The sequence below is a fragment of the Bos javanicus genome, chromosome 2 (assembly GCF_032452875.1).
Source record: "Bos javanicus breed banteng chromosome 2, ARS-OSU_banteng_1.0, whole genome shotgun sequence".
Classification (NCBI taxonomy): Eukaryota; Metazoa; Chordata; class Mammalia; order Artiodactyla; family Bovidae; genus Bos; species Bos javanicus.
Genome location: NC_083869.1, coordinates 84,561,254 through 84,576,070, shown reverse-complemented (window position 1 = coordinate 84,576,070; position 14,817 = coordinate 84,561,254). Strand labels below are relative to the sequence as shown.

Genomic DNA, 14,817 nt, shown 5'->3' with positions numbered 1-14,817 from the left:
CTGAAAAAAAGTATTTATAGAATTCATTTTAACAGCCATCTGTGATTCTCCAAGGGCAGACATGTCTGTTGACATACTTTGACAATAATAAGAGTCAGGGGTATTTCCCTCTTTGTCTAGGACCATTTGGTAAAGTCATACATGAAAATTTAGATGAGGAAATTTTATAAAAGTATGCCTTTTCCCCCACGAGTTTCCTGAAAACTGTAAGAAATAGATGTACCGAGTCATCCTTCTTTTATAAGCAGTACCTTGGTGGTAAACAGTGATTGTTTTTCCAGGTTTCCAGATGTGGGATGATATACATGGAGCCTCATATGCTAGGCTGGAGACCGCTGATGTTGTCTTGGATAAATCTTTTACCTGCTACAATCACTATTATTCAGAAGGAATTTATAATAGGCTTATTTGACAGAATGGTTCCTGTTTCTGTTGAATTTATTAGAAAACATACAAAGGTAAGAGGGATGAAAGTTTTAAGATTTAAGAAATAAATGGAAAATCCAAATTAGCCATATATATACATTTTAATGTCTACTTTATTGTCAACTACCAGATATTAAAATAATTTCTTAATTATTTTGATTAAAAACTCTTATTAAAGTTTAAAATTTTTAATTAATATAGTTTCTCAAAAAAGTATTTTAAACAAAGCATCATATGGTTTGAGAAAATGTATGGATGATAATCTTTTCCCTTAAAAAAACAAACTTGAAGTCCTACCTAATCACATCTAGGTGAAAATATTCTAAAAGATGATCTCTCATTTCTGATGAACTATCATTTTAAAAATAGTTTCCCTCTTGTAAAACTAGAATTATAATACTAACACCTTTTCGTAGATGTTATGGCTGTTATAACTAAATGAGTTCAATAAAAATTAGTTGATACTGATACTGTTTCAATTAGTGCCTCATTTAAACTGCTTCATGGACTTTTTTCTCTGATTTTTCAGGAATTATCTCCTACTTCAGATACAAACTTAGTCCGATCCCTAATGAATCTGATAGACTGTTTTATGAGTGACTTTGCTGATGAAGTCAAAGTAAGAGAGAGAAATGATCGAGAAACTTACTCTTTACTTGAGGTAAGTCCATGTACTCTTTACATGAGATAAGTCTTTGAATCTTGCAATAGAAAAGAATTGATTGCTTTCCCCAGTAAATTTTCCTAAGTAATTAACCTCATTTTTCCTGGAACTGGAGGCTGGATAATGGGTGGAAGCTGAACAGTGAGAAAGAATCAGATCCCAAATACCAGGTGCTGATAGGAAAACTCCTTGCCTGGTGTTGTATTAAATCATGAAGTTTGGGTGGAGCCCAGTGACCCCCACAGATCTGCTACTGATACCTTGAATCATTTGGCCCAGTCTCAAAGATGATGGCAGCTCTGTTGGTAAAGAATCTGCTTGCAGTGCAGGACCTGGATGCGATCCCTGGGTTGGGAAGATTCCTTGGAGGAGGGAATGGCAACCCACTCCAGTATTCCTGCCTGGAGAGTATCCATGGATAGAGAAGCCTGGTGGGGTGCAGTCCATGGAGTCACAAAGAGTTAGACAAGACTGAGCAACTGAGCACAGCACACGGCAAAGATGATCAGTCCCCAAAATGTCAATGATCATTTGACAACAAGATTCACTTCCCTCTTCAACCTCCAAATTATAATTTTTTTTTCTTCCCTAATGTTTCTCCTTTCTCATGAGATATAAATATTTAAAATATATGTGTGTATATAAATATTAAGAATGAAGAAAGCAAGAAGATATATAATCTATATTGTTTTAAATATAGCAATAAAATTATCAACAGACCTTGAATCTTCTTTAATAAAAAACTACATATTGCTAATGGTCACACTTCTAATATAGTCAGTGTTACTTTTCTGCTTATTTTTTTTATGAAATGCATTTTAAATTTCATTTAAAATAGTTTTCAAAAAGAGTCTGAATAATCTAGGAGTAGATGAATAGTGTCAAGCTAGAGTTCACAACTTTTATGAGTATAGTCAGAACTGTTTTAGCTTTGGCATGGAAAAGGAGATTTGATTTTAAAACAAGCAAACAGACCTTCTTATTTGAGCGGTCTCTTGTTCTGTTCCCTCTGCCTGAGTTTGATAAGAAAGCTTGCAGGACTGTGGTTCTAATGATATAGTCAATGCTCGGGTAATTATTACAACAGGTAAATAAAAGTATATGAATTTGTTTTACTTTACAAAACATTGTATCAAAATTTAATAAACATATATTGTGAGTTGATTATTCTTTATTAAAATATGCTTTTTTACTTTAATAAAAAGTTATCTCAATATTCTTTTTAATATCAAAGTTCAGCTGTATACTTGAATTAGCACCTGATTTACCAGACTAATCATTCTAAGTTTTTACTATGCCTAGAATTTATGCTTTGCATTATATTGTCTTCTCTGACAGTCAGATTTTATGACATGTAACTTAATAGAAAAACTAATTATTACAAAATCCCTAGATTACCTACTACCATATATCAGTTTATTCATTTCCATTCAAAGATATTAATCTGGCTGATCTGATTTAAGCTTTAAGGATGGATTAAAGTTATTCTTTAATGCATTCTATCTTCTCATCTCTCCAAATCAGGGCATTTTTCTGTTTTCTTTGATCTGGTCTGTCGGTGCTTCTTGTAAAGATGATGATCGGTTGAAATTTAATAAGATTCTTCGAGAACTAATGGAAGGCCCGATTTCAGATATAACTCGAAATAGATTTAAATTACTGAGTGGAACTGAACAAACATCTTCAAAACGACTAACTGTTCCATTCCCTGAAAAAGGAACAATTTATGATTATCAGTTTATCACTGAGGTAAGAGTTTTGAAGCAAGATCTGCACCTGTCAATCAGGCAGGGTTTCCCTGGGAGACACATGGCTCAGAATGGCTCTGTGGCCACCTTGTCACCACTGTCTACCTAAGAGACAGCATGGAGTAGGAGACGGTGTGCTGGATGTGAAGTCAGGCACATCTGGGTCTGGTTTCTTTCTGTACAGCCTTGGACTGGTTTTTAATCTCCCTAAGTCTTGTTTTTCTCATTGATAAAATGGGATAAATAAAAGTGCTGATTGGGCCAGTTGTGCCACTGCATAAAATCACACATTAGGACATCCAGTCCAGCAGCAGGTGAGGACTGCTCAAGGACACACCTCTGGGAGGTTCATGGTGAAGGTTAGCACATCACAGGCTGAGTTCCTGCAGGACCACAGATGGATTGTTAGGAATTCAGCACTTCCCAAACAGAATGGACAGTATACCCTGGGGTGGTGTTTGTTCACTTGTTTGTTTAGGCAGTACAGTAATTGAGGGCAAAGTTTAGGCATACGTGTTATTTAAATATGGGCTTCCTGGGTGGCACTAGTGGTAAATGACCTGCCTGCCAATGCGAATTCTGTCCCTCCTGGGTTGGGAAGATCCCCTGTAGGAGGGCATGGTAGGCCACTCCAGTATTCTTTCCTGGAGAAATTCATGGACAGAGGAGCCTGCTAGGCTACAGTTATAGGGTTGCAGAGTCAGACACGACTGAAGTGACTTAGCATGCATGCGTTATTTAAATATATGCAGATTTTAGTGAAATTGGAATCACTCTATATCCTCACTGGGCAGTTTCATATCCTTCTTCTTCTTCCCTTAATAAAGAGAACAACTCTATTTCACTGATGCTTCTTTAATAAAGCTTATTTTTCTAAAACTCCCTATATTCTACCATTTCAGTGGACCATGATCAATTCAGTTTCCTAATCTTGCACATTGAAGTGTTTTTGTTGTTTTAGTTTTAGTGCTTTGGGGAGTATTCTTGTATTTAAGTCACCCAGGACTGATCTCCTTTAGGATGGACTGGTTGGATCTCCTTGCAGTCCAAGGGACTCTCAAGACTCTTCTCCAACACCACAGTTCAAAAGCATCAACTCTTCAGAGCTCAGCTTTCTTTATAGTCCAACTCTCACATCCGTACATGACTACTGGAAAAACCATAGCCTTGACTAGACTGACCTTTGTTGACAAAGGAATGTCTCTGCTTTTTAATATGTTGTCCAGGTTGGTGATAACTTTCCTTCCAAGGAGTAAGCGTCTTTTAATTTCATGTCTGCAATCACCATCTGCAGTGATTTTGGAGCCCAGAAAAATAAAGTCAGCCACTGTTTCCACTGTTTCCCCATCTATTTACCATGAAGTGATGGGACCGGATGCCATGATCTTCATTTTCTGAATGTTGAGCTTTAAGCCAACTTTTTCACTCTCCTCTTTGACTTTCATCAAGAGGCTTTTTAGTTCTTCACTTTCTACCTCAAGGCTGGTGTCATCTGCATATCTGAGGGTATTGATATTTCTCTCAGCAGTCTTGATTCCAGCTTGTGCTTCTTCCAGCCCAGCATTTCTCATGATGTACTCTGCATAGAAGTTAAATAAGCAGGGTGACAATATACAGCCTTGATGTACTCCTTTTCCTATTTGGAACCAGTTTGTTGTTCCATGTCCAGTTCTAATTGTTGCTTCCTGACCTGCATATAGGTTTCTCAAGAGGCAGGTCAGGTGGTCTGGTATTCCCATCTCTTTCAGAATTTTCCCCAGTTTATTGTGATCCACACAGTCAAAGGCTTTGGCATAGTCAATAAAACAGAAATAGATGTTTTTCTCGAACTCTCTTGCTTTTTTGATGGTCCATACACTAGGACAAAAGAGTTCCATATGTCAAGATCCAGGGACCTGGGGCATTTTTGGAAACAGTAGACTCATCAGTGGGGCTGGGTTGTGGGACACTTGAAGATGTGAAGGAAGATGGGTCTTAATTTTAATATACTTTGAATGACCACGAGTTTAAACTGGATTTTGTAGAATGGAGAGGGCAGTGGTGTTTTTCTAAGGAGAGTTAACATATATTTGAAATTTTTTTTTATAGACACTGCCTTAGCAAATGAAAACTTTAGTTCACAAAGCTAATAGGATACAGTATAATGTTACTTCATAATAATAATAATCTCATATTAAGAAATCTTGTCTGTTCTGAATATCTCTTACACATCAACATGAATTTAGCTAATAATATTGAGCCATACACTTAAAAATGGTTGAAGGTAAATTTTAGGTGTTTTTTCTTTACTACAATTAAAAAAGGAGACATACTACCATAAATAAAATAGATAACCTATAAGGACCTATATTTAGCACCAGGAACTTTACTCAGTACTCTAATGATGTATATGGAAAAAGAATCTAAAAAAGAGTGGATATATGTATATGTGTAACTGATTCACTTTGCTGTACAGCAGATACAGAACAGTGTAAATCATCTATACTCCAATAAAATTTTTTTTATTTTTTTTATTTATTTTTTATTTTTTTATTTATTTTTTTTTTTTAAAGAAAATTTTTTTAAAAGAGAAAGAAATCTTGCTTGAAATAATAAGCTGATGTTGCAAGTACCATTATAAAAGTCAAACAAATGCAGCTGGTGGTCTGTGTAGAAAAATATTCTATATTGGTTAACATTTATTGAATAAAATTCTTTACTCTTTAACACATTGATTAGATCAGTTTTCTCAGTGCTGTTAAAGAATCTAATATTTGGCAAAAGTAACTGATCTTTGGGTTGATATAATCAGTGGTTCCAGGACATCAAATTATTACATCATTGCCATTTCATTTTTATCCATACAAAACCCCAATTTCTCTTTAATTTAACACAAAATTTAAAAAATTAGAGTGAAGAGTTTTAAAGGATAAAAACAAATATGTACATATTAAGGATTGTTGGTCTTGATCTTTCATCTTTTCTGCAGTGATACAGAAGTACAGAGCTTCTGAACGTATTTTACAACATGACATTCACTATTTGGTTATTTGTTATAAACAGGGAATAGGAAAATGGGAACCATGGGTAAAGAAGTTAGCCGAAGCTCCTCCAATTCCTAAGGATGTGATGTTTAATGAAATCATTGTGCCAACTCTGGACACAATTCGATACTCTGCACTAATGGAATTGTTGACCACCCATCAAAAGCCTTCAATATTTGTAGGACCAACAGGAACGGGAAAGAGTGTTTACATTATTGTAAGTATTGTAGAAATATACATATTAAAATGTGCATAATAGTCCAAAGAATATTATTTCTTTAATGACCTGAACTGGTAGGCAGTGTTTTTAAAATACTTATGTATTTCTACATTTCTATGTTGGAACCATAGAGAATTTTTGAGTAATTATCAAATTATCAAAATTACCAAAATGTCTCTTTCCAAAGAGAATTTATCTTTGGAAATTTATTAAAGATATGCTACTTTATATCACTAAATTATTGTCCATTTAAAAGGTATTTTAATGAAAATAGCTTATATAAGACAAAGAATTTTATCTGCCTTAAAAAAACAGTGTTTTGGTTGATATTTAATTTTCTAAATTATTGAATATGTGAACATTGCTTTGTGGTAATAAGACTGATTTTCTTTAATAATTTCTGGGATCATACCCACTGTGTGTTAAGAAATTGTTACCTGTTATAAAAGATATGGCCCAAATCTCAGTACCTTTATGAAACCTGAGTTCTCTTATGTTTAAGGGGTCATACTAATCAAAGACCAGTTCTTGCCTCTAGTTTTAGATTTCTGAAAGCAGAAGGCTGGCTGGAACTAAGAGTGAATAGCACCTCCAGCCTTTGGCATGGCAAGTAAGTGCAAGTTTCTCCCGGGTCAGTTGGACAATGTGAAATATAAGTGAACCTGATCATTCTTGGGCCTCCATTCCATATAATTGCCCACAGCAGGGAGGGAATGCCACTACTCCTCTTAGGTCAGCAAACTTAGGTCAGCAATGTGAATGTTCCTTTGGAGTATCTAAGGAACCTTCCCATCTGCTCTTCTCAGAGAGTAAACATTTGGAAGCTTCCATGGGAGCAGGCAAGATAGCCTTAATCAGGAGGAATCACAATGACCCCAATGAATAGGACTTTTGCCTACTCCCTCCAGCTGTGCTTACTACCCAGCTGTGGGATAAGAAGAAGATAGAGGAGGCAGGTGAAGGAGAGGGGAGGGCCTGTTAGTGGCCCCTCCCCCGTTGCAGGTTCCCAGTCAATTCTTATTTTTCCAATTGTGGTAGTACTTGTTTATAGTTCTTTATTGATTCTATGTTTAATACAGTCCCCCCTTTGGGTTATATAGTCAAATAATTGTTCTGGTATTATTTGTTGAATAATTTCTTCCCCAACAGATTGAAATGTTGCTTTTCTTGTACTAAATGCTGTATGCATCAGGGAATATCCAAGAGTGGGGAGGGAAGAAGTTTGGACTGAGATTTTAAATCAAGGTGTTGAGTTGGACTGAATTTAAAAAAAAATAAGTGTACAGAAAGCTGAAGGATTTATCTAAGATACTATCAAGAGTTAGGAAATGAAGACATGATTCAAGGAGGCGGGTGGGGAAAAATAAAGCCTTCTGTCATTTGTACTCCCATCAAATGGCAGTCCAGCTAATAAACTGCCAAGGCCAAAAAAAAAATTACTTTTCACAACATTGGAAACATACTTCGCATATTATTTTGTAATCTGATTTTTTTCTTCTTAATGTACTGTAAATACTTTCCTGTTTTATTATTCTTCTACAAGATGATTTGTAGAACACAACATCTTGGTTAAGAATCATTGTAATTGTACCTGCTTTCCAGCAAATTCCATTTTGAAAGTACAAATTATATTATGTAAGCTTCCTAACTTATAGTCAGATAACTTGTAGAAAGATAATAAGCTGTATTACAGAGAACATTGATCTGCAGAGAGACAAGTGGCAGTCTAAATTCTTGTCTCATTTCTGAGACCTTAAGCCAAGTTTCTTTAGCTCTGAGTCCCTATGATTTTATGGAGAGTAGGAGTGTGTACTGGAAAAGGAACTGGCACCCCACTCCAGTACTCTTTCCTGGAAAATCCCATGGATGGAGGAGTCTGGTAGGCTGCAGTCCATGGGGTTGCTAAGAGTTGGACACGGCTGAGCGACTTCACTTTCACTTTTCACTTTCATACATTGGAGAAGGAAATGGCAACCCACTCCAGTGTTCTTGCCTGGAGAATCCCAGGGACAGGGGAGCCTGGTGGGCTGCCGTCTATGGGGTCGCACAGAGTCGGACACGACTGAAGCGACTTAGCAGCAACAGCAGCAGCAGCAGCAGCAGCAGCAGCAGCAGGAGTGTGTACTCTGCATGGTGTTTTTAGAAATCAGAGAAGCCATGTGCCTAGGGCCTGGACAGATAAAGACATTCCATTGACTTGGTAGCTGTTATGTCTATTGATTCCATCTCTTTTCACATTATGACACTTGAAGATTAAATTTGAGTACGTCAACAATGATGCTTAGTGTTATTTTTAAGTGTCAAAACATAATGGCAACTATGGCTCATCTTATTATTTCTTGCTATTATACAGAATTTTCTTTTAAATCAACTCAATAAAGATATCTACAAGCCTTTGCTGATTAACTTCTCAGCACAAACTACAGCAGCTCAAACTCAAAATATTATCATGTCAAAACTGGACAAAAGAAGAAAGGGAGTTTTTGGTCCTCCTTTGGGCAAGAAAATGGTAATTACTCTCTGTTTCTATACATATAATATGGCACTTTCGCTATTCCTGGGCATTATTACATTCAGAACAAGGAAACCAGATATACTAGGACTTGACATCTTTCTGTAGTACAGTTTTTATTAATGTATCACAAGTGTTGGTTAAGAAGTCTTCTTAAAAGTGTTTTTATATTGTATGTGCATTTGGCAACTTGACATTAAAAACAAGCAGTTGCCTTTTGAATTCAAAGTAGAATATTCACCTGGGAAATTATCTACCTTCCTAATTCTCTCATTAACATTTTTACTCAGCAGAGTCTTTGCTGCTTGCTCTCTAGGCCTTTAAATAACCAAGCTATCAATTGACTTTTCTGTGTTCCTCTGCCAAGAATACCCTTCTCAGCCTTACTCTTATCACTCAGAGTTTATAATCATTTGAAGATCACACCTTTCTCATTTATTTAATGTATCGAAGTTGTACAAGGAAAAAGAGAAGGCATATTGAGAAACAAGTTATATGAGAGGATTAATAAGTTCTAAACTGTTAACTATAAATGTGAGTAATAAGACTGTCTCCCTGTTCCTTGGTAACATGGATGCTAAGAGATAGTCCTGATGTGCAAAGAAATCATCACTTCTCACTTATGCACTTCACAAAAAGGAAACTTATTCTTTGCCTGAACATTGTTTGCACCACAGGACACTATATTAAGATGCTAATGTTTTCTAATACCTTTTCTCCTTTCATTCTCAGGTTGTCTTTGTAGATGATGTCAATATGCCTGCTCGAGAGGTGTACGGCGCCCAGCCTCCCATCGAGTTACTTAGACAATGGTTAGATCACTGGAATTGGTATGACCTGAAAGACTGTTCTATGATTAAACTAGTGGACATTCAAATTATGTGTGCTATGGGACCTCCAGGTATGTGTTCAGAGTTTGTGATCACTCTGGCTATATATAAAGATCAGGAGAAAGAGAAATGCTGTCAGACAACCTGAGTTACAGTGTTTTGTGTACATATTTTCTATGTCTCTTTGTTTGTTGTGACCTAACAGTGACTGCAATGATCAGCGCTGCACAGTGGACTGCCTTCTTTGTGGTCTGTGCTGTGTACGCTGTGTTTGGTCGCTCAATTGTGTCCAACTCTTTGCAATCCACTGGACTGTAGCCTGCCAGGCTCCTGTGTCCATCCAGTTATTCAGGGAAGAACACTGAAGTGAGTTGTCCTTTCCTTCTCCAGGGGATCTTCCTGACCCAGGGATCAAACTCATGTCTCCTGCATTGCGGGCAGATTCTTTACCTGCTGAGCCATCAGAGAAGCCCTGTTTGGGGCGATTCTCTCCAAATCATACGGCTCTCCCAAATCCTTTTTCTTCCATGTTCTCTTCCATGTTTGCTCCCCGTTTCCTCTTCCTGCATTCTGAGGTCTCAGATCCCCTGAAAATCCAGATTCTCCTGCAGAAGCTCATTTTCCTCTGTTTCATTCCTTAAAGTTTCAGCTGTATGAAACATCCCTGCTTTCCCCTATCCCAATCACTTCCCATTTTAGTGAGTCCCTGGATTTAGACAGACTGTGGAGGGAATTTAAGTAGGAAATGATGAAAAGAATGGATCATTAGATATTCTTTATACTTTTCAAGGGAAGTTTATAAACTCAGAGATCTCTATGTAGGAAAAAAATTTCTTTTATTCTAGAATATCTGAAATAGCTTGATTTAACTAACTGGACATCTTTAACTGTTCTTTTCCTGAACTCAAGCTGTTGTTCTATATTTTTGATAACTCCCTTTTTGTGCCATGTCTTAGGGAATTTCTCCACTAGTTGCTTCTGAACTCTTGACCTTTATCTGACCTGTAATGCATACAGTTTGCTCTGAGTAATTGCTCTCAGCACCCTCTCGGGGCCACTTTGAATGCTATTCCCCCTTCTTTTTTTTTCTAATTCTGTTACTCCTGGGTCCCAGGCTTCAGTTCTGCTCTGCCTCTTCCCATCCCCCAGCAGTCATTTGTAGTAAGTATCTACTTTCCCTGCCTCTTCGGGGACTAGACAGGGGAGCAGACTGAATCCATGAGATATCTTTTCCTCTTGGACCTCATTTTCTAAGAAAAGACCACCATTTCTGAGTGTTCTCTGGGAGGAAAGGCTGAAGACACAGCTGGGTATATGATCTTACACCTTTCCTTCTGTAGCCCTTTCTCCATCTCCTTAAACTTGCCCAAGTAAATCAGTGTTTATTATGAGCTTCTAAATACATAGCAATACCTAACTGTTTTGATCTATAACTGTAGACTACTAGTTATATGCTTTCACACATTATGTTTTTAGAATCAGCACAGTATAATGCAGTGATAAAAGCAAAGTACAGATTTACTTGGTTTAAAACAAACATAAAACCTGAACCTATAGGTTTTTAAGCAAAATATATATTAAAGATATTATTCATTTTTAAAACCACTCTTTACTGGAGATTTCATGTTAGAATCCCTTTAAAGAGACAGTGCATTTTATTGATACATGTGAGGATGATAATATAAACCAATTTTATAAAATGGTTTTACATTCTAAATCTGTTTTTAAAATTTCATATTTGAAATCATAATAATTATTTTGTGAAAATGAGATATTCCTCCAATTTTTAAAATCGAAAGCAGCCAGTGAAGTGGCCATGTGAACCACAAAGACTAGTCTTAGGGAAATTTATTTCAAGATGTGAGGGAAGAATGAGGCTGTATGTCAAGGTCATGCTGAATTTCAGCCATGTGAAAATGACCTTACAGTGTGGTCAATCACAACCATCAGGATTATATTAACATTGCATACAATATTATATTAATATTATATAGTATTGTCCTAATATTGTATTGTAATGAGAATGTTTGACAGTTTACTACCTTGGGCTGTGTATGAATCATGGAGAAGGTGGACACTGGGTCTTTCTGTCTGGTTGGATTTCCTTTGGTAAATAGACCTGACCAAGATTATATCCGATTGAACTTATACAGATCATTTTCAACTAGAAAACAGTACTTTGAGGTTGAGGGGGAAAACTGTTTTAAGATCAATTTTATCCAAATAATTGATTTCTTCTCTCTTTGTGCCATAAATTTGTCCATCTTTCACGCTGTTTTATGCTGTAAAGTGTAGAGAAAATACTCTGTTATATACGAGTAGCAACGTTAAGGATTGTCCTTTTTGATATTTAGGTGGTGGTCGAAATCCAGTAACTCCTCGATACATGCGGCATTTCAATATTATAACAATCAATGAGTTTAGTGATAAATCTATGTTTACAATATTTTCTAGAATCTTAACCTGGCATTTAAAAACCTGGTAAGTAATTGAAAGTGTGTTTGTTTTTTCCTTAGTGGGTATAAAATCTTTGGGGAACATGTCAGTATAAGTAGTGCTTCTCAAACTTCCACAAAAGCACCTCTAGACAAGGAAGAAGGTAACAGGCAGCAGTTGCTTCCCTCTGCTCCCATCTCCAGGAATGGGAACAGAACACAAAAAGCCTGCAGGATCTTTCTCTTTTTCCTTTATTTGAATGAAGTCTTAGATTTTAACCTAAAAATTCATACACATTTTGCATCCCACTTTATAATATGTCCATATTGGAAGGATCAATATTTTGAATTTTTGCCATGTAGTTCAGTTAATGCTGGAAAGATTGCCAGGTTTATCCTGTGACTTTGACAGCCTCTAGTAAAACTCTTGAGTTCCCCAGGGGTGTCCATGTCTAGGTTTGAGTGTAGCCTTGGAGCCTGTGCCCTGGGAAAATGTTGCTCCCTAAATCTGGACACTCAGCACTTCTCCATAAGATTCTTGGGGGTAGGGAGCCAAGTGGCCCTGAGCAGTACAAGTGTTGGCTCCCCGACGTGGACACCATTCTTAGGAAATTGTCATTCCTTGTCTTATGCAATGGTGATGGAAGGGAAAGCTGACTGCTCATCAAGCCAGAAGTGAAATAAAGCCAATTTTTTCAAATGGATATTCTCTCCCCAGGTTCTTCTACCTTAATCATTCCTTTGCCCTTTAAAAGAAATCTTGGTTCACTATTTCACTTTGTTTTAACTCTCTTTTTTCTTTTTCCCCTTTCTTTACTTTTTTCTGATTTTTTTTCTCCCTTCCCTTTCTCTGAAAATACCCATTTCACCAGTGTTCTTCATGGATCCTATCTATATGCAGCTAAGAATGCCAGGTAGTGGAAGAGGTTAGGAAGCATCATCTAGTAGATCCTGGGTTTAAGTTACATAATATGGGTTCCTTGGCTGGCTCTTCTGCCCATTTATTTAAGCAGTTTTAAGCTCATTAAACTGGTCCTGCTTACTCATGGAGTTCCTTTGAACATAAAATAATGAATGGAAAGTAGCTTTAAAAGAAGCAAAAACTCTATTATTATTATTATAGCAAGAAAGGGTAATTTTGTAAACTAAATCAATTGATGTAATATAAGAAAAATTCATGTTAGTTGTACTAAATATCACTATGTGTCATAAGTCTATGTTTCTAACATATTCTTTCTTTTCACTTAAAAAAATTTTAAGTTATAAATTTCCAGATGACTTTCTAGATTTGACAACACAAATTGTAAATGGTACAATGACTCTGTATAAAGAAGCAATGAAGAATCTCTTGCCTACTCCAGCTAAATCTCACTACCTGTTCAACCTCCGAGATTTCTCCCGTGTCATTCAGGGTGTATGTTTGTCAAGACCAGAAACAGCAGAGACCAAAGAAGTGATTAAACGTCTTTGGGTTCATGAGGTAAATCTCTGTGCTACTAACACATGATTATGCAAGAAACAAAGATTTTACCATGCCAAAAACTGGGTGAAGAAATATCCAGCAATTGTTGAAATGCATTCCACTATTTGGCATTATGAAGGTCAATGGTCAGGATAATTTTTTAAAATACTTCACACTAACATATTCTATGACACTTAAGATGCTTTATCTCTGATTTTCAGGACTTTCTATTGATTTATAGGCTGTTTCAAAGGAGCTATCATTTTAAGTCTCCTTTAAGTGACTTTAATCCTTTCAGTTTGACTTCAAATAATTTTGAGACAGAAATACTTTTGTTTTTTGTTAGTTCATGAGTGTTAGCAGACTTATTCATAATAGCCAAAAAGTGGAAACAATTCAAATATACATTGGCTGATGAACAGACAAACGAATGTGGGCTCTGTGTGTGTGTGTGTGTGTGTGTGTATACATACACACAATGGAGCTCTTTTCACATACACACAATGGAGCTCTTTTCAGCCCTAAAAAGAAATACTGATATATGTTACAACATGAACAAACCTAGAAAACATTACACTAAGTGAAAGAAGCAAGACACAAAAGGCCAATACAATATAATATTTTTCCATTTATATGAAATGTCTGGAATAAGCAAATGCATAGTGATAGAAAGTAGATTAATGGTTGCCAGAGGCTGTGGGGACATGGAGTCGGAAATAGTAAGGAGTGACTGCTAATGGGTATAGGGTTTCTTTGGGGGGTGTTGAAAAAGATCTAGAATTAGATGGTGGTAATGGTTGCACAACATTGTGAATATTCTAAAAGCTGTTGAATTATATGCTTTAAAAGTGAATTTTATGATATGTAAATTATACATAATTAAAAGAATTTGTAATCAAGACTTTAAGATAAATAAGTTCAAAGCACAAATACAGGATAAATTCTTCCCTGCAAAGGTTTAGATTTATAATGGAAACTTTTAAAAACATAAGGGATGGCAATAGAATAAAAGTTCCCTGTGGGGGAGGCAGGAGGGCAGCTATCCACAGAAGTGAGAGTGAGAGAGTCTGCTGAGGTACTGAGGATGTTCTGTATCTTGATCTTGGTGGCAGTTATGTGGGTGTATAATGTGTGAACGTTCCTGGAGGTGTACACTGAAGATTTTTGTACCTTATGGTAAGGAAATTTTAAAAAAGAAAAGGAATCTTCCTAGTCATCATCCTCAAAATTTGTAAGTCAGCAGATACAGAAGGGGGCCCTAGATGCAGGTGTGATGACTTTGAGAAACACTGTCTTGGGTTCTCGCTTAATTGCAGTTAGATAATATTATACTTGATTCATGCTTAAGCATCGATGCCCAATATATGTGGTTGGCTTAATTTAGCTTCCTTTCCTCATTAAAAGAAAGGGGGCTTCAGTGTCTCAAGCTGAGGAAGTGACTGTTGTCATATTTTGGGAAACCCAGTCGTCCAGGAGAGTAATAGCTTTTGGACTACT

General features: G+C 36.4%; 1 protein-coding gene across 4 annotated transcripts in view; it reads left to right on the top strand.

The window, feature by feature from the left end:
* DNAH7 (dynein axonemal heavy chain 7) overlaps positions 1-14,817 on the top strand; it is a 252,750-nt gene that overhangs the window by 134,972 nt on the left and 102,961 nt on the right. For 3 of the 4 annotated variants that reach the window (XM_061440697.1, XM_061440686.1, XM_061440716.1), the window contains exons 33-40: positions 282-458; positions 956-1,087; positions 2,615-2,839; positions 5,881-6,078; positions 8,435-8,590; positions 9,326-9,494; positions 11,778-11,904; positions 13,119-13,338. In XM_061440697.1, coding sequence (XP_061296681.1) covers positions 282-458; positions 956-1,087; positions 2,615-2,839; positions 5,881-6,078; positions 8,435-8,590; positions 9,326-9,494; positions 11,778-11,904; positions 13,119-13,338 — 1,404 coding nt within the window. The remainder of the gene's footprint in view (positions 1-281; positions 459-955; positions 1,088-2,614; positions 2,840-5,880; positions 6,079-8,434; positions 8,591-9,325; positions 9,495-11,777; positions 11,905-13,118; positions 13,339-14,817) is intronic. The other variant, XM_061440708.1, reaches the window with a different exon arrangement.